The following is a 21,974-nucleotide window of genomic DNA, read 5'->3' on the forward strand; positions in this document are numbered from 1 at the left end:
ACCTGTCTGACGGCACAACAGCTTGCATGCAGGACGCTTACGTCTGCGTGCGTGCGTGCGTGCGTGCGTGCGTGCGTGCGTGCGTGCGTGCGTGCGTGCGTGTCTCATATGACTGCAAGAGTAAACATTACAGTTGTGATGATGATGTCATCCCGGAAGTACACACATGCTCATAAAGGATAGCAACACACAAACACACACATTGACAAGCTTTCAGAATTATTTTCATCATATTTCCACATGTCAACGGCAAATTGAAGGCTTGCGAGCCAAATGTGGCCCACTACGTTATTTTCTATATGTGGCTAAATATAAAAACGGAATTACAAATACATCAAAGCAAACAATGTAGTAGTGGAAAGTCAATGTCAGAGCATGTATAGACAAACAAGCAGTCCCACTCATGGGCAATTTTCAGTCCTTAATGAAGCTAATATGCTAGCACGATTTTGGAATTGCTAACTGGAATGTTGGAGGCCAGATTCGAACCTCAGGACTGTGAAGCAGGCTTACTAACCGCTAGGCTATTGTGCTGCCTGCCCGTGTCACAATGTGTACTCTGCAAACGTCTGATGTTTATTATCAAGCACAGAAACCCGAAAGCACAATAAATGGAAAAGGCTTCGAGTTGACGCGACAAAATAATATTTTTTCACAATCATTGTGGTCCTGTTAGAGCCAAAATATTAGCATTGTGTCTACCTGAATATAATTACACCTTGTAAATAATATACACTATCTAATAATATTGAATTCAAGTCTCTTATCGTAACATCTACTTTTGGTTGACACTGGCATAAGCTATTCATTATTGTGCTTGTCGTTTAGGAGCTGAGAAGGTATAGCAATTGAAACATATTCACTCGTAACCATGGTAACCAACACCAGGCGCCATTAGGCATTAACCCTTCCTTCGCTTCTTAATTCCTCCACAATCATAAAAATCCTAAACCAGACAAAACGCTCAAGCCTGTTTTTTGTGAGAACAATTAGCTAATGCTACATGCTAACGCCCGTTAGCAGGCACCCACCTCTTGGCAGTAATATTTTCTTCTCATCCAAATCCAATTAGAAACATCTCAACGCTGACATGAACGTGCCTGCTCATAATTAATTGTTCAGAGTTAGCTTAGCACACATGCTACATCCCAGGATTCTTTCACTAGCCTGTTGACTTGTTCGCATTTGTCCTTCCCTTGTGTTTGTCAAGACATTATTCCATCACAGCAGTCTAAACACAAGTGCAGCTCTTTGACACCATTATTATGTATGTGAGATTTGTGCTAACACGCACACGCACACACACACACATACGTCTAATGACAGCTTATTTCTGGAGCGTCTCCCATGGCGACCAGTGTGGGTTTGGTCGCCACGGTGATAGGGCCATAAAGCAAATTGAAAGCAGATGGAGAACGAGAGAGACTCGAGAAGAGAATAAACTCTGTGGTTGGGTCTACTCACAGTTCAAAGGTCACTCTTGGCCTCAGGGCTTCATTCAGCGGACTTAGTGCTGTGGACACTGTAGTTCACTTTGTGTTACTTTGACTTCAATGTTTGTTGGAGTCAATCTCAACGAGGTCTTCTCTGGTCGTCTACCAAAGAAATATAGGCTATGTTAGCGTTAGCATTGTTCATGCTAATCAAGCCTTAATTGTAAAAAAACAAAAACAAACAAAAAACAAATCAATACTACTGTGCATGCTGTATTTTCAAAATCATGTTCTATTAGTAATGTTAGCAAGCTATTTTTATTTATTTATTATTGCTTTTAAATCTCTAAACATTTGTCTGTAAATTAATGTACTTTAAATGACACACATTGAATTAGCTTGTGTATAAAATCTGCTTTATAAATAAAGCAGCCACTGTATCAAGCACAAAAAAAAGAAGTTTACATAAGCATTATTAACATTAACAATCAGTGCTGGAGTGATAACTACACAAAAATCGTATATAAACAGAATATTGCATATTACACTTTACATGCGGCAAGAATATTCAGTAACATTGCATGTTATATGTTGTTATTGTTACGTTATTGTTTGTAGGATTAACAGTGATTAGTGCTAAAGGTCTTTTGACTCCTCACAAGCTGCGGAGTGGCACACCACAACTTTGCATCACCATGGCGACCAGTCCTTCTGACCGACTCATGTCTCTCTGCTTTACCACAATAAAAGCTTTTATAATGAAATGTGGGCCCCACTTCCTCACAATTAAGGCAAATTTGACTTGTTTGGGAAAAGAATGAACTAAAAACACAATCCAAGCTGGTTTCAGCTATTTTTTTTATGTTAAAACTTCTATATGAAGTTCAATGTTTCTGCTTTCTCATGCACGCACGCACGCACGCGCGCAGTGAAAGTGAAAGAATGCCTGGGAACCGAGCGAGCGACAGTGCGGAGCAGTTATTCATTTGCTAATTTCAGCAACAATGCAACAATACATACTCATTAGTGATGCAGTTAGCGGGTGTTGGGCGTGTGCGTGAGAGTTTGGGGGGCACGGCAGGGACGTTCCCAAGCAAGGAACATCAAAATAAAGCTTGCAGAAGGGTTTCAAAAAGGTTCATTATAAAAATATAGTGAAAACAGGAAATGGTGAAAAAAATTGTGATGGAGTGAATTATGTTGAGTGACTACTGACGAGTGACACTCAAGGAGTAAAACATGGTAATTTATTCCATGAAAACAGATGATTTGGAAATAAAACTGTTCTGTGCAGTGACAAAAAAAAAGTGCAATCATGAGAAAATGTCGACGTCAAATGTTTTCCGGTCATGTTTCATTTTGACAAAAGCTTCTTGAATGCAGTGGCGGGCCGTCCTCACGCTAGCAGAAGAACTCAGCTACATTTACAAACTCAATTCTCATATTTGTAGCGAACATTTTGCCAACAGTCCATTTGTTTCCTTTGGTGGCGTTTCTTTTGGCTTCCAGTATGTTAATGTTGATTGTTGAGGTTCAGATTTTGTTGACCAACAGAGGTGGCAAATCCAGTAAAGTAAAAACCCTTCCACAGTTTGGCTTTAGCCCCCGATGCTAGCTAGCGCCCTAGCAGCTAAACGAGCACCATGGGAGCTAGCAAGATAGCATCTGGGGCTAAAGCCAATCTGTGGAAGGGTTTTTACTTTCTGGACTTGGATTTGCCATCTCTGTTGTCCAACGTGCCAATTTGGGGGGCAGTTCTTCCACTTTATTGTTAAAGATGTTTCTCTTGCCCAGAAGCGGAATCTTCTCGCAGTCCTTCCCGCCTACTCAAAGTCCTCCAGGACGGGCTCGTGTCCAGTGTCCTTGAGGAAGCGCAGCAGGTCTGGGGGCCTCATCCCCAAGGTGGCGCTGTTGGTCATGGGGTGGAAGTAGACCATGTTGTGGCCCCCTTCCAGCAGGTCTCGGTCCAGGACCAAGGTGACGTTGCGGTCCTTGTCGAAGAGCAGAGCCAGAGCCGTGGCGCATCCCTGACCCACCTGAACCACACGCGTCAACTTAACATCTGTTTGTTGTTTTGTGTTTTAATCATTTGTGATTTTATGCTGGCGTTTTTTTTGTTGCAAGGAAATATTGAATGTTTTGCGACATTGCGACCTTGAACGGACCCTGTCGAGAAATTTGACATTTGCTACGTTTGCCCCCTCGAGTGGGATACGGACTTAAGGGACATTATTGAAAGTATTAAATGATTGCGTCACCTTGAGTTTGTCCAGCATGGTGGCCTCGTCTGCAAAGCGAAGGTTCCCGCTGCCCACCGACAGCTTCTTGGCCAGCTCGTTCAGGTTCACCTGCACACGAGCAGAAAGCATCGTGGGAAGGAATCACCTACTCATTCCCTACTCACTACATACGGATTTCTCCATATTGGACCTAGACTGTGCCCTAAAAAGTCATTTAAAAAAAATCATTTTGTAGTGGTTGGATGCTGGACGATGTTCCAGGCCTCACCTGTCGGTCGTGACGCGCTGACACCAACCACAAAGTTTTCTTCTTCTTGTCTTTGAGGAAAAGGTTCTTGGTGACGGCGCCGCTCACATCCTGGAGATGAGGCATCATCTCCTCCACCGTGAAAACCTCACAAACACAAAGAAAGAGGACAAACGTGAACAAAAACGAATCATTGATTTTTAAATGTTATTTAAACAAGTAATTTAAAGGCAGCATGGAACGCTAGTGTTTAACAAGTCTGCCTCTCAGTGGAAAGTTCCGAAATCAAATATCCTGCATGTCGTTCCCACAAAGTTCATTAAAAGTTCGGTGACATTGTAAAATAGTGTTGTGGCGCCCCCTGCGGGAAAATGCTAGCCAAAAGAAGGAAATGTGTCCAAGTCCAACAGTATCCAAGTGAAACGCGAGTATAAACCTCAAGAAAAGTTTGTCAACTCACAAATGCGTTTGTGTTGAATGTTGGCCGTTCTAAAAGTAAAAGTGAAACATTTCAGTCTCAACGTACACTCGCCAAAGTCAAACGTTTATAGAGAGGCCAGATTCTATTGGACTTTTTTTTTTTTTTACTTTGCATTGCTTGCGCGCGCTATTTCATACACACTGCAAACTAAAATTCGGAATCTTACATTAAATCGATCTTACAATACGATCGGCATAACGGTTGGCCAAAATAGAACATTGGCTTCCCTTTAAAGAGTGCCAACGTGGCTTGTCTTCATGAAAGAAGACGAATGGCTAAATGCTGAAATCATTTCACAAAAACACACCTAATTAAAGATTTGACATACCCGAATTAACAAAGAAGTTCCCAACGAGGCATCGGTGGCCTTAAACGTGTTTCAGGATCTGATTTTAGCTGATAATAAGCAGGCAAACACAATTACATAAACATTATATTTGAGTTCCATTCCTTGGTTATCAGGCTTAATGCGTTTTTTTTCCTGGAATAACAATAACAAACAAAAAATACGTTTTCTGATTTTGTGACTTTAGCAGCCCTCTGACGCATTTATTGATTTATTATTATTGTTGTATTAATGTTATTTTATTTGGTGTTACCGGCGGGTGATCCACGCAAGTCGTCTCGATGTTTAAAGCCTCCAAATGTTTCTCCAATTCTGCCCGCAGCTCCCCGGACATCTTCAATAAATATACTTTTATTTTTATTCTAATAAATGTGTTATTAAAAAGTAGAACGTCAGACAACGTGCAAAAGACAGCTGCTGCCTTCCTTCTTCTTCGTTGCTCTCAATTTTTTGTTTTTCGTGTGGGTGCCGCAGTGCTCTTTGTCATGTATTGCCACCTACTGGGCATTTTTGGCATGCGCATCGTCTTGCTGAACGTCACGTGACTAGACAACAAGTGAGGTAAGACTTTCGCAATGCCTGCCGCAGGGCGGTAAAATGTCAAAATGGCTGCGCCCTGAGACGAATCAAATCGGGTGGTTTAATCTGATTAACACAAAAAATGACATGCAGTTTTACCAAAACTTTAGTGGAAGTGCATTTTAACAATACTTTATTATTAACATTATTATTTTTTAAATAATTGTCATGATTATTATCTTGATTAAACATAGAATAACGATTGCCTTTTTCTACTTCACTTAACATATTATTATTATTATTATTTTAAAGGCAGTCTCACTGGATTTTACTTAATGACAATGACAATCTTTCTAGATCTAGACTTCATGTAGCATCATTTTTTAATTCTAAAATATAAAGCAGTCTTTCTTTTACCTTATGTAATTGCTATGTTAATACTGTAAGAGCAAAACGTAGCATTTATAATGTGCTGTACTTGTTTTTATTTAAATATTGCTGTCAAATTCTTTTTTAACGTGTTTTATGAACATTGAACTGGTCGTTAACAGCATTAGAGCGGCAAGAAGTGCTTTAATAAAAGTCACAAAACAAATCTAACCAATCAAGATCTGAAGGTCTCTCACTAGTGGAAATGGAAGTCAAGTCCAGAATTTTCATGGCAATAATATGTTCTATGTGCCCCCATTAATGTATATAGTGCATTCTGATTCATATTTTATAGGCTTGACAATAATTAATAAGGCGTTGTAAATTTTACATTTTCTTTTGATGTTACAAATACAGTGAACATTTTCTTTATTAAAATAAATAAATAAAAAATAAAGTTTGAAGTCGAGGTACCACCCCGAGTCATTGATGGACCCATGTAACGACAGTTTTGCCAAGCTGTGGTACCACCCAAACACCCTGGAGAGCTTTTTCTTTATCTTCCTGTTTGTCGCATCGCTTGTCGCGTTTGACGAGAACACGTCGACGCGTCTGGTCTGCGAGCGAGTTTTACGGCACCGTGCAAGCTCAAGTCCTCGTTCCACTTCCACCTGAATGGAAACACGCTCGCGTACGTCGACCCACTTTGGAGAGGCCGCCGGGTTTGTTGGTCGCCGTCGAAGCCGACAGCCTTTTAGCAAATGAGCGGCAGATAAATGTCGGGAGATTTGGGTCGATGGAGGCGGCTCGACGGAATGAGAAAATGACAATTGGATAGTGACTCAACAATGGCCGCAACACAAGCGAGACATCTTTTATGAAGGCCGTTGTGGCGATATGGAATTCCAGTGTTTATGTTGGCGTCAACAACTTTTTCTAGGACTAACTTGCCATACGCGGTACTTTTTGCTCATACTGTGGCTATGCTACCAGCTAAAACTGTGTGACAGTAACTCATTTTCATAATAATGGTAAGACACTTGAAAAAATAAAATTCAATTCAAGTGAATTTTCACTGGAATATACTTCTTGCATAAAGTCTTAAGACTAGCAACCAATTAAGATGCTCAATTTTCATGCACTTCAATTTCTGCAGGTAAGAGTGCATAAATGAACTACTGTACTCATGAACCTCAAAAATAACGATAAGGTCACGCAATTGTCCTGAAAAATTCACAAATTCATACATACCTGAGAAATAAAATGGTCTATTTTGCTGCCTGGCATTGAGTGAATGCAAAATGGCTGCCACATCCTGGAACTTCAGATCACAGATCCCTCTGGTGTAATGCGGCAACATCATCACACTCCCTCCAGTGGCGTTAATGGTAAAGACAAACTGATTGACATGCACGTTTAAAAAAGAAGAAGAAGAAAAAGAGCACCAAGATGCATTTGTTAGTTTTCATTCACGGAAAAGACATACAACAGAAGACAATTGTATTTTATGTACACCTCAAAATAGAATTAGCTTGTTCAGAAAACATGCTGCAAATTTGGAAATTTAATTTGGGACACATAATGGGACAGACTTGACTTCACTATCACTTTTGAACCATTTCTGTCCTCGGAAACAATGATGACCTTTTACAACTGCCAGAATTCAAAGACTCATATGAGTAACATTAATTAATTTCTAAAATGAAGTTCAATGACCATTATGGTCAAATAATGTGAAAATGACCCATATATATATTTAGAAATATTTGAATTTCACTTTTCTCCCATGTCATTGTGATGAATGGTGGGGTGGCACCCAAGCGCCCCCTATTGGTCAGCCTCCACTGCTATCTTGTCATAATCCTGACAAATTTAGCTGTAATTACTTTAGTGCGCAAAAAATTATGACCTTCAAGTGTGTCGGTGTGTGCGTCTCGCAGCTGTCAATCACTCAGCGTCCTACATTCCTCTCCACTTGATTCAACAATGAACTGGACTCTGCGGTTACCGTGGCGACCACATAGCCTACGTTTAGCTGATTATCGCGACATCTCCATCAAGGAATCAGAATGTTACATAAGCAAACATCAATTAAGAATTGAGACGTTTTGGCCTTTTTCGAAAAGTACTTTCCTGCTCTATGTGTATCATGAACTAATTTATTTATTATTTTAAAATGTCTTATGTAAAATTAGTTTTTCAAAAACATGTGATGAATTCTGGCTCGGTGTAGCCTATACTCACCAAAATAAAGAAAAACAAAATCATCATCATCATCAAATGTTTCACTGTGTGTAGTCAATCTGTAGAAAAAGATTTGTCACTTTTTCACATGAATGTTTTTTTCCCTACCATGTTCAAATGTATTAAGATGCACGTGTTACATATAATATAATATAAAATAATATAAAATAATAAAATATAATATAATATAAAATAATATAATATAATATAATATAATATAATTCTTAGACAGTGCCTTTCCTTTTGTAAGGCCTACATGTTTTGTTTGATGATGACATGTTTGATTATTGGACCACATTAAAAGGTGTACCTAATGAAGCGTCTACTCGCTCATTTTGCTTTGGTTTGATTCCAGCTTTTTGTCCTCATCTCCTAATGTCCTCTGCTGCATTGACACAGCGACCCACATACATACCTGACCACACACACACACACACACACACACAGACTTTTTGTGTGTGCGTGTTTGCATGTGTCTGTCATCCCTTATATAAGGTGCACCTGAGCCGAGGTGGTGTTTTTGCAGTGAAGGATTCCCTTCTTGTTGTGGTCGTAAAGATGCCGTTTGAAGACTTCTCTTGTGTTTGTCAGTGAACCTGGTGGACAACTGGACACTAAAAATAACCTTTTGCCCCCCACATTTCATTTGGAAAGTTAACATTTTGGATTGTCTTCATCATCTTTGTCCTCTTCAGGTAAAGTCAGAGCTTAAGTTCAACAAAAACTTGCCTTGATTTGCATGTACTCTAAACTTTCTTTAAAGCAGGACTGAGTGACATTGGGCCTATTTTGTGGCCATATTTTATTTATTTATTTTAATTTGATACAATTGTGAATAAAGGCCAAGCAATATTCACAGTTTGATAGGCCAGTTCGATATGTATTTTTTTTTATCTCGCTTGGCCTTATTAGTTCACCATTGTGGCAAAAAAAAGGCCAGAAAATAAAATCTCCAATTTTGTTTTACAAAAATGTAATTTCTGGAGAAAATGCACGTGAATGCCATAGTTCTGAATGAAATCATGTGGAAATATGTGGAATGCTGACAAAAGACGTGTAATCACTTTGAATGTGTTGAATTAGTGAAGAAATGTAGAATTTGGATCTGAAGATGCAAAAATATTGACTTTCTGGCTTTTTTTCTTCTTTGCAATTTTTTGGTTGGAAACGGCCTGAATTGTTTGAAGGTGGAATGCTTTTTGAATTGGTAAAAAAAAAAAGAAGTGGAATTAGGTGGTAAGATATGTAAACAATTACACAATTTTGAATTTTATTTTATTTTATTTGGAACATTTTGGGAATTGGAATAAGGTGAGTAGTTTGGAGTTGTAATGATTTGAATCGTTCAAGAAATGTGGAAAATGGAACTTGAAAAGAAATATGCTGAATTTGTGGCTTTTATTTTGAAAATAATGGTAATGGTCCACATGATGTTTAGAATAAGCATGTTGAAGTTGGAATGGTTTGAATTTGGTCAAGAAGTGTGTGCATGCGTGTGTACGTGTCCATGTACATGAGCGTTGCACGTGTTGATTGTGCAGTTGGCGCCAAGAGGAGGAGGAGGAGGAGGAGGAAGAGAGAAGAGGATGAGCGCCACGCGCCACCACACCTTTATCTCCCGCAACAGCACCGGCGCCTGGACCACCGCCACCTTGACCGGCTCGGCCTCTCCGGTGGACGCGTACCGGCCCTCGCAGCTGCAAAGCGCCGCCGAAGCCTCGCCCACGGTGAGTCCAACTTTGCGCTTCCAAACTCCATTTGAGAATGAGTGCCATTTAACCTTCGCCTGCTCCGCGACGTCACGCCGGTGCGGACGAGAGAGAGAAAAAAAAAAAAAGAATGGGATGAAAGTTGTCAACAAACGGCGGCCTTTACATCGGCTGATGAACAAGGCGAACTTTACACGTTTTTAACAAAAACAATGACACCGTTAGAATGTGTGAGTGAACACCACAGAAATTTCTGCCTGATTGTGTCGCAACACCAACTAAATAAAAATAAATAAATAAATAAATAAATAGATAAAGAAAGAAAGAAAGAAAGAAAGAAATAAATAAATAAATAAATAAATAGTATGTGTTTTGATTGGCACCTGAACATCGAATCGACATGTTTAAAAGCTTAATATCAAAGACATGATGCGTGCTGTTATCGACACAATCGGTGGGTGAGAGCGAGGTCTGTGTGGAACATATTGATCGCACGAAGGGAAACTTCAATGACCTATTTCACTGTGGCTGCTGCATGCACAACAATCAACATCAACACTGAACACACTCCTTACATGCTTTACTCTTCTTGAGCAACGATGGAACACGCCATCGTTTGAAGGAAAATATATGAACGCGTTGACAGGGCGTGCTGGGGCAGAGCAAATTCTGGGCCCCCACACATAAGCCTTTGGAAGGCCCCCCTGTCCCCCATTCTAAAGCCGACCGGTCCTACTGGAGAATGAAAAACCCCAAAGACCACCGTAAAAAAATTCTTGTAAGAATCAGTTGATCGGATCACGGCTTCGGACTTGGGACGAATGACTTGATCCTTCTGGAAAATGGGAATTGAACCAAAGGACTTTGTAATGGAAGTGATAGCATGTGACGTCAATATCAAGACTTCTGATGTTTTAATGACTTTTGATTGAAGGCTTTGAAACGATGGAAGCGAGGCATGCTGGGATTGTTACACAATCAAACCAGAGCGCGGCCGACTTTGCACGCACATCATCGATTAGTCAGAAAAACAGGTGGAAAATGTATTTAGAAAAACAGAAAAAAAATTATTTTATGAAACGGGGGGAAATCACTGAGAAAAACAGATTTTTTTTAAAAAGAAAAACGGGAAAAAATATTCAATAAAACAGAAAATAAAATAAAAAAAAAAACTCAAAAAACAAATCATTCCCAAAAAATTTGTCAGAAAAACAGGATGATTTTTTTCTTCAAGTGAATGCAATACGCAGAAAAGGAAAACCATTTGTCAGAAGAATGATAAACACGATACCAAAGAAGGCCTTCATAAGCAATGAGCGACACTCACACGATCAACTTTGTTTTGAGAATTAAGTTCTTATCTACAAAGTTCATTTCGTGCCCTCAGCTCAGCTTTCATCCTTTGACGTTCCCACATGAGAATGCTGAGAAATGGCAAACGCTAGTCGCAAAGCATTTTTTTAATTAAATGGTCAAATATTCCCGCAGGAGGACATGGAATTAGGAAGGGACTTCTCCTCTGTCCGACCTCCATCTTTGCTCAACGCCGTTGACATGGAGACAAGAGACGAGCGGCTTAATTAAAGGTGCGATGATAGCGACTGCGGAGAGATTCATCAGTCGGCTCTCGGAAGGAATTAAGGCAGCTCGCTGCTGATTAGCCAGACGGGCTAACGCGAAGGCTTCCCGCCGCGCCGAATCTGAATGTGATTACATCAAGGAGCGCCTAATTTACATTCATCTACGGATAAATAGCAGCCGGCTTGCAAGGAATTCATACTCATTTCATACTCATCATATTCTTAATACTTCCATTATGTTTAATCCTCATACCAAGTTTGATACTCAGAAGGTGTTACATACGCATTGTGTACGTTAAACCTGAAAGGTGTAAAATCCTAAATCGCGTTGTAAACACTTGCCAAGTGATGAACGACCGCAAAATGGCTGTGTTCCAAACACAACTGTTAGACTTCTTGAGACGTTTTCGTGGGTCGACTCATGATAGACATGTCTACCAATTTAAAAAGAAATACATTTTTGTATCCAGGAAAACTGGCTTTAGGGGCTGAATTTTGAAAATGTGCTTGTAGGCGCGACCACGAGTCATCAAAGTTTGTGGTCATGCTCTGCCCAGACAAACTTGACAAAAAATAAAATCCTTCTTCCAATCTGCCAGGTTTGGGTGGTTCAAATTTAATAAGACAAAATCTTGAGGACTTGCTGGTCTTTTAAGGACCATTGGGAATGGTCAAGATGTAACGTCTGATGCAAATGAAAATAGCCAACGCCCTGTGACTTTTTGGGCTTGACTTCTTGAGCAGAGTTGGCAAAAACGTTTTCATGGCACATTGGACAACAGAGATGGCAAATCCAAGTCCAGAAAGTAAAAACCATGCCACAGTTTGGCTTTAGCCCCAGGTGCTAGCTAGCTAGCTCCCATGGTGCTCGTTTACCAGCTAGGGAGCTAGCGAGCCTAAAGCCAAACTGTGGCAGGGTTTTTATTTTTGGACCTGAATTTGCCACCTCTGTTCTTGAGGCTTTTTTTTTGTGTGTGTGGCTCTACTCATCATAGACAAGTCTACCAAATCTTTTGTAGCTCAGTGAAACTGGCTTCAGGGGCTGAATGTTTAAAACATTCCTGTAGGCGCTATCAAGAGTCATCAAATTTGGTTGCCATGCTCTGCTCAGAGAAAATGACAAAAACTAAAATGCATTGCAATTTGGCGTTGTCCATCTATCGAGTGCGGGTGACTCAAGTTTGGTAGCAATTGGGCAAAATCTCTAAGACTTGTTGGTCTTTTAAGGACGGCAGAAATGGGCAAGATGTGCCTAAGATGGCCGATTCAAACCAAAATGGCATACTTCCTGTGCCTTTTCAAGCATGGCCTCTTGAGACTTTTTTGTGGGTCTCCTCATGATAGACACATCCACCAAATTTCATGTTGCTCAGTCAAACTATGTAGTCAATTCTCCCTCTTATCCTCCAGGCGGCGATGGCGAGCCGGGTCCCTCACCCGTTCCCCACCGTGGACGTGCCGGACCACGCCCACTACACCATCGGCTCCGTCATCCTCGCCATCGGCATCACCGGATTGATCGGCAACTTCCTGGTCATCTACGCTTTCAGCAGGTAGGCGCACGACCAAATATGGTCACAGCGACACAATGACGTCAATTCGTTTGGTTGGCTGGATTTGGCTCCCAATTTATCACCTTGGGCAACAGTCAACGGTGAAAAGAAAACAATCCTTGGCCGGCGACCAGTCTATTCTTTGTCAATATGTGTCCTGACATCAAGTGGCGACCAATCATTCATTTGTGTCTCGGTGCCCTGTGATTGACTGTTGACCAATCTATTGTTTGTATGCGCTGTGACCATTCCGAAGGCCAAATGGATACATGTTGGATACATGTTGGATACATGTTGGATACATGTTGGATACATGTTGGATACATGTTGGATACATGTTGTCGTCCACTCGAGGTGAAAGCAGCCATTCGCAGAGAATCCTGGGTAACGTAGTGTCGTGGTTGCCAAAAATCGCAGGCGTGCGCTAACAGTCGTCCGTCGCGAGACTCCCCGGTTTTGATGGACCCAGTTGCCGCTGTGTCCTATCTTTCACCCGGCAGACATTTTCCCACAAGCCTTTGAAGCGACTCGTTATTGATGGCAGCACTTAGCAGACGGCCATCCATCGAATTTAGGTAAATTTGCACACGTGGTGTTGAGTTGGGGGAGCAACAATCAGATCAATCAATCGCTGACGTGACGCCAGGACGTGATGGAAAGAATCGGACTTTGCTTGGATTTTACACCAAAGTGGCCAAATCACATTTCGTCCCTTTAATGCCATTTTTTTATTTCAAGTGACACATACATGTGTCATTTACATCATTCATTATATAATGTTTGCATATCTCTAATGTAGCATATTTATGTCACAGGCAGGTCGAAGTGGAACTTTAAAGAGGTACAGCAACGAACTGGACCAAGAATTTGTTGGAATTCTATTCATTTGTACATTTTGCTTTGAGTGATTTTTGTCAATTGTTCACATTATGTCCATTTTGTGCAATGATTAGTGTTGAGTATAGTATTTTGTCCATTTCCCTCTAGTTTGGCACATTTAGTTAATTTGGTACATTTTGCGTCTTTTGTTCCATCTATCATGCATTTTTCCGTATTTTTCCATTTATTTTGCACATTTGGTCACTTTTCACAATTAATCAATTTTGTCCAATTGGTAATTTTCTCCCCTCCTAAATGTGTTTATTTACTGTATTCATTTCGTACTTTTTGCATATTTTATATTTTGCATGTTTGTTAATTTTGTCCATTTACTCCATTTGTAGTCCATTTTGTATATTTTGCAAGTCTGTACATTTTGTAATCCTGCACAAATTGGAAGTGGGAAACTGATCAAAGAAAGACTTAAATGTAAATGAAATTTTATTTTGATCATAGCAGCTGCTAATGGCTGTGATCAGCCATGTGACCCGATTATTAACACACACAATGACACGTTCTGTGTGTGTGTGTGTGTGTGTGTGTGTGTGTTCAGGAGCCGCAGCCTGCGCACGCCCGCCAACATGTTCATCATCAACTTGGCCATCACTGACCTGCTGATGTGCGTCACGCAGGTGCCCGTTTTCTTCACCAGCAGCATGCACAAGAGGTGGATCTTTGGCGAGAAAGGTACGCACGCACGCACGCCCTGGAATGAGCAACAGACAATGTATGACAAAATGCATAAAGATGGATAAACATTTTACAAAGAAAGAAAAATTACCAAACAAATTTCGACAAAATTGTCGATAAGATTTCAACAACAAAAAAAGAGAAAATATTTGTGGTGTTTGTTTATTTGTTTGTTGTTGGTTGGAAGTAACGTGGCTCGGTCTTGTGTGTGTGTGTGTGTGTGTGTGTGTGTGTGTGTGTGTGTGTGCGTGCGTGTGCGTGTCGCAGCCTGTGAGCTATACGCGTTCTGCGGCGCGCTCTTTGGCATCTGCTCCATGATCACGTTGACGGTGATCGCTGTGGACCGCTACTTTGTCATCACGCGACCTCTGACCTCCATTGGTGTGTTGTCACGGAAACGGGCCCTTGTCGTCCTGGCGGCCGCGTGGGCGTACTCACTGGGGTGGAGTTTGCCGCCTTTCTTCGGATGGAGTGAGCACGCTCGCATGCACGCACATGCACACATGCACGCACGCACACATGCACGCACACATGCACGCACGCACACATGCACGCACACATGCACGCACTACTCTACAAAACGTACATTTAAAAAATGGACACAAATGGTAAAAGGGACCAAAAAACACAATGTACAAAATTGACAAAATAGGAAAAAAATTAGATACAAAGATACAAAATAAGATTCCCAACAGTGGGAAATATGTCCTGTACAAAATAGACAGAATTTGACCAAACTGATCAACAAAAACCGCAAAACTGAACTGAATCTGACAAGAATCATATATCATTGGAAAGAATGGCAAAATTCTTAAAATCAAATCAACATAACTTTCAACTGCACAAAATTGACAAAGGAGACAAAATTGGGGGTTGTGGGGTGGGCGGGGGGTTACATAAAAACCTGGGGAAAAACCGACTGAACTGAAAAAAAAGTTGTTCTATAATTGGCAAAATTGGAAACTTGACAATTTGCACAAAATAGACAAAACTGAACAAAATTCACACAAAAAAAGAAAAATGGAAAAACTATCCAAATTAGTAAAATTGGAAAAATCAAAAGGGCAAATGGAAAATATGGACAATAAATAACAAAATTGACAAAAATCACAAAATGAAAAAGAAGAAAATCAACCTGAATCACAACGCTGGCTGGAAAATATTGGAAAAACCTAATCGGCATAGTAGGCAATTGGCACAAAATGGACAGTTAACAAAAATGACAAAAATTGCCAAACTGCACAAAATTGCTGAACATTTTTCATAAAGTTGCCCAAATTTGCTAAATGGACAAAATGTACACAATGTAAATTTGGGAGGGGGAAAAGTAAATTAGGACAAAAAGGACAAGCATGTGTATTGTTTGCTAATGTTTCTCCACATGTTGACATCTTTGCTCGTGAGGTCACGTGTGTGCGTGTGTGTCTGTGCCAGGCGCGTACGTGCCCGAGGGGCTGCTCACATCGTGCACGTGGGACTACATGACGTTCACGCCGTCGGTGCGAGCGTACACCATGCTGCTGTTCGTCTTCGTCTTCTTCCTGCCGCTCCTCGTCATCGTCTACTGTTACGTCTTCATCTTCCGCGCCATACGCAACACCAACAAGTCAGTAGCACGCCGGCCGCGCCCTTTTGTGTTTGTTTGCACCCCCTGCGTGTCTCATTTTCAATGTTCACGTTGAAATAATTTAATCTAAAAGACTCTTTTTTTTGTTCAACAATGTGTGTGTGCGCGTATGCCTTAGGGCAGTGGGCAAGATGAGCGGGAGCGGAGTGCACGGCCACGTGGCTTCTCGCGACTCCACCAAGTCCTTCCACCGGCTGCAGAACGAGTGGAAGATGGCCAAGATCGCGCTGATCGTCATCCTGCTCTACGTGGTGTCCTGGTCGCCGTACTCCACCGTGGCCCTCACCGCCTTCGCCGGGTAAAAACTGGCCGTGTTTTCGCTCATGCATTAAAGAGAATGGACAAAAAAAAAAAAATAAAAAAAAATAAAAAATAAATAAAAATAAAAGAGCAATGATGATGACATTTCCGAATGAACAATACTGAGCTCTTTAAAAAAAAAATAAAAAAATAAAATAAAATAAATAAATAAATAAATAAAAGAATGGACAGGGAAAACGTGGATACGCCAGGTGCGATACTTTGCTATGGTGGGCCCGTTTGCAATTCTTGTTGTCTTTTTGTGAAGGTACGCTGACATGTTGACGCCCTACATGAATTGCGTGCCTGCCGTCATCGCCAAGGCTTCGGCCATCCACAACCCCATCATCTACGCCATCACGCACCCGAAGTACAGGTAGGCAGAAAGGAACACCAATCAGACATATTGATGAATTTGGTCTTCCGCATTCAACTCGTGACATTTGAGCAAAGCTATCAGGATGTCCCATTTTCTAGCTATAACTTCAGCCGCTGCGGTGTTCAGTGCCGGTGTCTGTTGAGGCTACCGGCACGTGTGCTTGGAAACCCAGCCGCGGTTTCCATCCTTCTATTTAAACCACCTGTTATGGATTAGAGTTTGTTGCAACTAGCGGTGGTAGGCTATATTAGCTAACAATGTTGAACCCATCTCCTTGTTATTAATTGGCATGCAGTCAGTCCACACTTGACCAAGTTGGCCTTTTTCAACCACATCCTTTCTGGCAATGGTTGACTCGATCCGGGAATCGATCCCACTTGGCTACGACTGCAGCCAAAAGGCACGAACCAAGTTCTAACCTGTGATGTTCGCTTTATGAGACCAACGGAAGTCTCTGCCTACTTGATCAGCAACAACATGTCAATTAGTGTTAATTTTATCCGCCATTTTAAAATTTAGTCTCAGTTTTAGTCCAGTTTCAATCATGATTGTTAGTTTTTATCGTAGTCAACCTCATCCCGTTTTGATTTAGTCAATTTTGATTCGACTATAAATCAAGCATTTTAGTCTTTATCTTAGTCCAAGAAACATAATTTTATTCATTTTGTTTTAATCAACAAAAACTGTCAACGTTTTAGTCTAGTTTTAGTCAGGACAATCATTTTACTCCCGTAGGCCTATTTTTTTTTTTTGTCAGCGATTACGTTGAACATTTTTGGATCTAAGTATTTCATTGGCTACTTTGGCTCCATGGTACAAGCTAATAAATTTGCCAGCGTTAGTTAGCGGTCGGATTAACATTGTTGTTGGAACGTTACGTTATAACTATAATTTACTTCTTTTTTTAAATGACCTTTCACCGTGAATCCAGCTCCTGTCTGTCCCATGTGCATGTTCCACTTGCTAGTTGCAGATTTGAAAGGGGGTGTGTCACTATGTGTCACATGACAGATGAGCAGAGACGAGATATTACAAAATCATGTCCATAGATTTGAGTCCAGGTTTTGTTAAGTGAAGTACATTCTCGTCTCGTCTTCATTAGTCGACGAAAATGCAGACTGATTTAGTCCCAGTTATTGTTTATCAACAAGGGTTTTAGTCCGGTGAAAAATGCGCATTGATGAAATTATTTTTATTTATTTTTCGATTGACAAAGTTAACACTAATGTCAACACTTTCAGGCGTTCCGCTCAGTTGACCTAAATGTTAACTGGGCTGGAGACAACCGCACACACTAATAGACGACATATGCTAAGTGCAAAGCACATCATTGCATGATGAAAAAGGTTTAAAGCATTATCATCATCATCATCATCATCACTTTGATGATTAAACGATGGTGGGATCTCAAGGCCATTTTACACGGAAGCAATCAAAGCGAAATCCATCTATTTTTCATCGTGCTTATCCTGCCGGTCGCAGGTGGCTATAACCGACCCCAGCCGACTTTGGCCCAAAGGCAGACGACACCCAGACTAGTCACAACAGTGTCGGGAGCAGAGAAAGATGAATGATTCCGAACATTGCGCTCCTTCCCAGATCACCCTAAAAGATTGACCTCACCTAACGTTTTCTTTTGTACTGATGTGTCAGACGATCGGTCTAAGCTGGTAGAGAAGAATACAACAACCGTCACTCCATTTTCACAGTTTTCTCAATCACTTTGTCGACATAACTTGTGTCATTATTTTTGCCACCTGGAAATAACCGTAACATCGTGGCGAAAAGGTCTTTACCAAACTAACCACTTAGTCAGTCTAAAACCACTTGCAGCTAAACTCTAAACATTTACAAAGTGATGGAAATTCATCAACCGTGCTCCAATGTGAAAATGAGCGTTTTCACAATATTGTTGCTCAGGGTGGCGTTGGCCAAGTACATCCCGTGTCTCGGCACTCTTCTGTGCGTGCGTCCTATGGACCTTCGCTCGGCCAGCAGCAGTTTCGTGTCCACGCGGCGTTCCACCGTCTCCAGCCAGACCTCCGACACCAGCGCGCACTTCCGACGACTCAGCAAGAGTCGCCGTTCCTCGGCCTCCGACAGCGAATCGGTGAGTCCGACGCAGCGGCCCTGAAGAGACCTTGGCAGCAAGGCTGAGGAGTGGGATCCCCTTGTACTTTGTACGCACCCTTCTTGAAAGGGAAGTCAACCTAAAATCTTTTTCTTGACGACGTGTATGTTCTATGCTATGGAAGAGCAAAACTGCTAAAGTTGAAAATAAATAAATGGCAAATAAATATAAATGAATAAAAGTGAAAATAAAAACGGATTTAAAAAATATAATTCAAAATGAAATACAAAAAATACATATAAATGGAAATAAAAACAACAACAATTATATATATCCCTAAATAAATAAAGTAAAAAAATAAAAATAAAAAATTAAATTATATATTTTTTTTTAAATAAATACAAAAACAAATGTCGAAATAAATATATAAATAGAATTAAGAACGCTATTTTTATTTCCATTTATATCTATTTTATGTATTAAATTTTTGAATTATATATTTTATATCTGTTTTAATTTCCACTTTTATTCATTTATTTAATTAGTCATTTATTTTTTAATTATGGCAGTTTTGGTCCTCCATATTCAGGCCCACTAGTCTAAATACGATACTCTGGTTAATATTGCATTAGTGGAATAATCCAGCAGCTTTTGTCAATATCAGAAGGCGGCCATTTTGCCACTTGCTGTCGAGTGAAAATTATGTGATTGGTCGTTGCCTAAATCCTGAGCAACTGTGATGTCATCTTCAGTCGACATCAAGTGGCAAAATGGCCGCTCCCTGAGATGGAAAAAAAACGGCTGGAATTTGTTTCATAACTGATATTCCACAAATGTAAATATTAATCAAAATGTCATGTTTAGACAAGTGAGGTCACATTTAAAATATTATTGTCAAGAAATGTTTATGGTTGACTTCCCCTTCCAGTCCATACGATGTGCAGAGGCATGTCTACCAAGACAGCCAAACAACATCCAGAGCATGTAGGAACTTTTCGACTTCAACCCTACAGATTGGAGGGTCCGCTTCAGAGTCCCCAAACTGTTTATCACACTCCCCACATTTTCCATGATTCAATTCATGGAGACGTTTTACAATTGTACCGCTATCATTTCAATTCAGCATTTTTTATCTGACAGTCAAAAGTTCTTCTATGTTAATGAGTCCCTCGGCATTCACACACAATTTCTCCAGAAATGGCCTTGTAGTTAAGAGTTTTGTGTTTCCCGGACAGGTTTTAACAGACACGGAGGCGGACCTGCCCAGTCTGAGCTCTCGGCCCGCCAGCCGCCAGGTGTCCTGCGAGATCAGCAGGGACACGGCAGAATTCCCCGAATTCAAACCGTCATCCAGCTTCAAGGGAAAAATGAAAAACCATGACTCTGGAATCTTTGAGAGGGTCAGACGGCAATCAATATCATCTTGATGATGTTAACGTTTGTTTGGGTTCAACGTAAATTCTCATGCATTTGTTTGTCTTTGCGCAGACGTCTTTTGACACGGATATTTCCATGATTGGCGTCAGTGAACGTGGCAACATTCCTAACGTGAGTTCAAAAACACAACAACGGGAATGAATGTCAACTTTGTAGGATACTTTATTCTATTTGAAGTTCATACGCTTACTTGGGACCTTCAAGTATGATCACCATCTTTTAATTTCCATCACTGTGCTCTGATTTCATTTTCACTAACTTGGTATATTTAATTAGCGATGTTTAACAGAGATGAGTAGTTGAGTAACTGTACTGTACTTTACATTGAAAAAATCAATGATGAACTGTGAAATCTGTGACATAGTGGGAGGGCTAACGTTGAACCACGAATATGGTGTACAGGTATATTGTTTTTTAGATTGATTGTAAATCTTAGCACTTTGTCCACCGACAGAGCGGCGACTTGGCAGACGCTCACGTGAGCAGAAGCGTGCTAAGTCGCATCCCGAGCATCGTCATTACCTCTGAGTCCAGCCCCTTCCTCCCCATTGGACGCAGCAGCTCACGCTCCACCCGCGCCAAGGCCACCTACAGCAGCACGGGGGCAGGCTCTGGTTGAAGCATGTGACCGGTCCACTTTATATCTGTACATTAGAAACACATGCAAGTAGTCAATCGATTCAGTTACATCAATTCATTATATACTGTATATTAATTGTGTACGTAAAACAATTTGTTTTACCAATATTTTTACTAGATTATTTGTAATAATTATACAGCATCAAGGAGTATCACAGATTTGAACGATCCATTGAATTGAATTGAATTACTTTTCCCTACTCAATCATGCTGACCCTTGCAAGCACCCCCCCCCCCCCCCCAGCCAAAAAATAAGAATGTGATAAAAGTTCCCCAGCACAAGAGTATTATTGTTTTTTGTTGTTATTTTTGTGTCTGTGTTTTGATGACTTTTCTGTGCATTATGATTGTGTCTGGCTTGAGGGTAAAGTGACTGCTTTGCTGCTGTTGGTTTTGCGGGGGGCCTATTTTTTTACCCGAATATATTTACATGACATTTCTTCATCGGTTTGAATGTTTTCATGAAAACGAGCGTGTGTTGGGAGCACGGCTTGGGACTGTTGATGGGCCTCTTTCTGTCAGACCAAAATAAACCATGTTGATAAAATGTTTTCTTTTCCTTGCTTATGTTGTCAGTAGTCAAGTGTTTCATTTGATTTTTCATAACCTTCCATACCTAAAATGTGAAGTAAAACATTGTGCATTATACACTTACTATCCCTAATGTAAAATCACGTTAAACATGTTTGTTTCTCAGAATTATTGTATATGTAAGTTTACGTTATTGTTTCTTTTATTTTTATAAATAAAAAAACTGCCTAATTTGTTCCCAGCTTAGTTATTACGATGATGCTTTATTTCTGTATTATGGTCTAAATTCAAACACAAGTGAGAAGACGCATAAACAGAGAATCCATAAGAAACAAGCATTCACACTCGCTATGGACATTTTTTTCCCCATCTTCATTGAAGCTAAGCATAACATGCTTGGACGACATGGAAACTGTGAGGCGGTGATGCTAACCAGTACCACTAGTGCACCACGTTGCCACATTCTGAGCTGGCAAAGATTTCTAACACTGACACTTTTCAACAATTTAGTCAATAGTATGTTTATTATCGTATTGTTGTGTTTTTAATATTTACGACTGTTGCTTAACAAGTAATTAATTTATACTCATAACAATTATCGATTATCTGGGGAGTGTCAGAGAGAGAGACCTACCTCCTCACGTGACTGCTAGCCGTTACTGTCCCTTTAAATAAAAAGCCCGCGCACCACAGAAGAAGA

At 40.6% G+C, this 21,974-nt stretch overlaps 3 protein-coding genes and 1 long non-coding RNA gene across 7 annotated transcripts in view; 1 reads left to right on the forward strand and 3 right to left on the reverse strand.

Annotated features, from left to right (window-relative positions):
* Nucleotides 1-1,600, reverse strand: part of LOC147163392 (ubiquitin carboxyl-terminal hydrolase 54-like) — a 31,797-nt gene extending 30,197 nt beyond the window's left edge. The window contains exon 1 of one of the 2 annotated variants that reach the window (XM_086093119.1): nucleotides 1,465-1,600. The gene's annotated coding sequence lies outside the window, so the exon portion shown is untranslated. Of the gene's footprint in view, nucleotides 1-2; nucleotides 1,420-1,464 lie in introns of those variants that run through there. The other variant, XM_086093120.1, reaches the window with a different exon arrangement.
* Nucleotides 1,601-2,658: 1,058 nt separating this feature from the next.
* On the reverse strand, nucleotides 2,659-5,201 carry prorsd1 (prolyl-tRNA synthetase domain containing 1). Its single transcript, XM_086093129.1, has 4 exons — nucleotides 5,001-5,201; nucleotides 3,942-4,067; nucleotides 3,692-3,781; nucleotides 2,659-3,469 (listed from the first exon to the last, which is right to left on the reverse strand). The coding sequence occupies exons 1-4, from the start codon at nucleotides 5,079-5,081 to the stop codon at nucleotides 3,257-3,259; spliced, it is 510 nt and encodes a 169-aa protein (XP_085949255.1). The 5' UTR covers nucleotides 5,082-5,201; the 3' UTR covers nucleotides 2,659-3,256.
* Nucleotides 5,202-8,402: 3,201 nt separating this feature from the next.
* LOC147163394 (melanopsin-A-like) lies at nucleotides 8,403-21,491 on the forward strand. 2 transcript variants are annotated; one of them, XM_086093097.1, is made up of 12 exons: nucleotides 8,403-8,574; nucleotides 9,421-9,606; nucleotides 12,579-12,721; nucleotides 14,154-14,287; nucleotides 14,558-14,761; nucleotides 15,725-15,896; nucleotides 16,036-16,215; nucleotides 16,486-16,593; nucleotides 18,517-18,706; nucleotides 19,903-20,067; nucleotides 20,156-20,215; nucleotides 20,559-21,491. In XM_086093097.1, exons 2-12 carry the CDS (start codon nucleotides 9,466-9,468, stop codon nucleotides 20,721-20,723), a joined length of 1,662 nt encoding a protein of 553 aa, XP_085949223.1. In that variant the 5' UTR covers nucleotides 8,403-8,574; nucleotides 9,421-9,465; the 3' UTR covers nucleotides 20,724-21,491. The 2 variants fall into 2 exon arrangements, with proteins under 2 accessions (XP_085949223.1, XP_085949225.1); XM_086093099.1 differs by lacking the exon at nucleotides 8,403-8,574 and adding an exon at nucleotides 11,077-11,174 and having other exon boundaries at nucleotides 9,460-9,606.
* On the reverse strand, nucleotides 9,173-21,950 carry LOC147163395 (uncharacterized). 2 transcript variants are annotated; one of them, XR_015096891.1, is made up of 4 exons: nucleotides 21,909-21,950; nucleotides 20,627-20,748; nucleotides 14,212-14,306; nucleotides 9,173-9,665 (listed from the first exon to the last, which is right to left on the reverse strand). It is a non-coding gene; the product is annotated as an uncharacterized LOC147163395 (long non-coding RNA). The 2 variants fall into 2 exon arrangements; XR_015096892.1 differs by having other exon boundaries at nucleotides 9,173-9,668.
* Between the last annotated feature and the right edge of the window lie 24 nt (nucleotides 21,951-21,974).

This window comes from Leptonotus elevatus, chromosome 13 (genome assembly GCF_054856555.1).
Source record: "Leptonotus elevatus isolate MCC_2025b chromosome 13, RoL_Lele_1.0, whole genome shotgun sequence".
NCBI classification, from domain to species: Eukaryota; Metazoa; Chordata; class Actinopteri; order Syngnathiformes; family Syngnathidae; genus Leptonotus; species Leptonotus elevatus.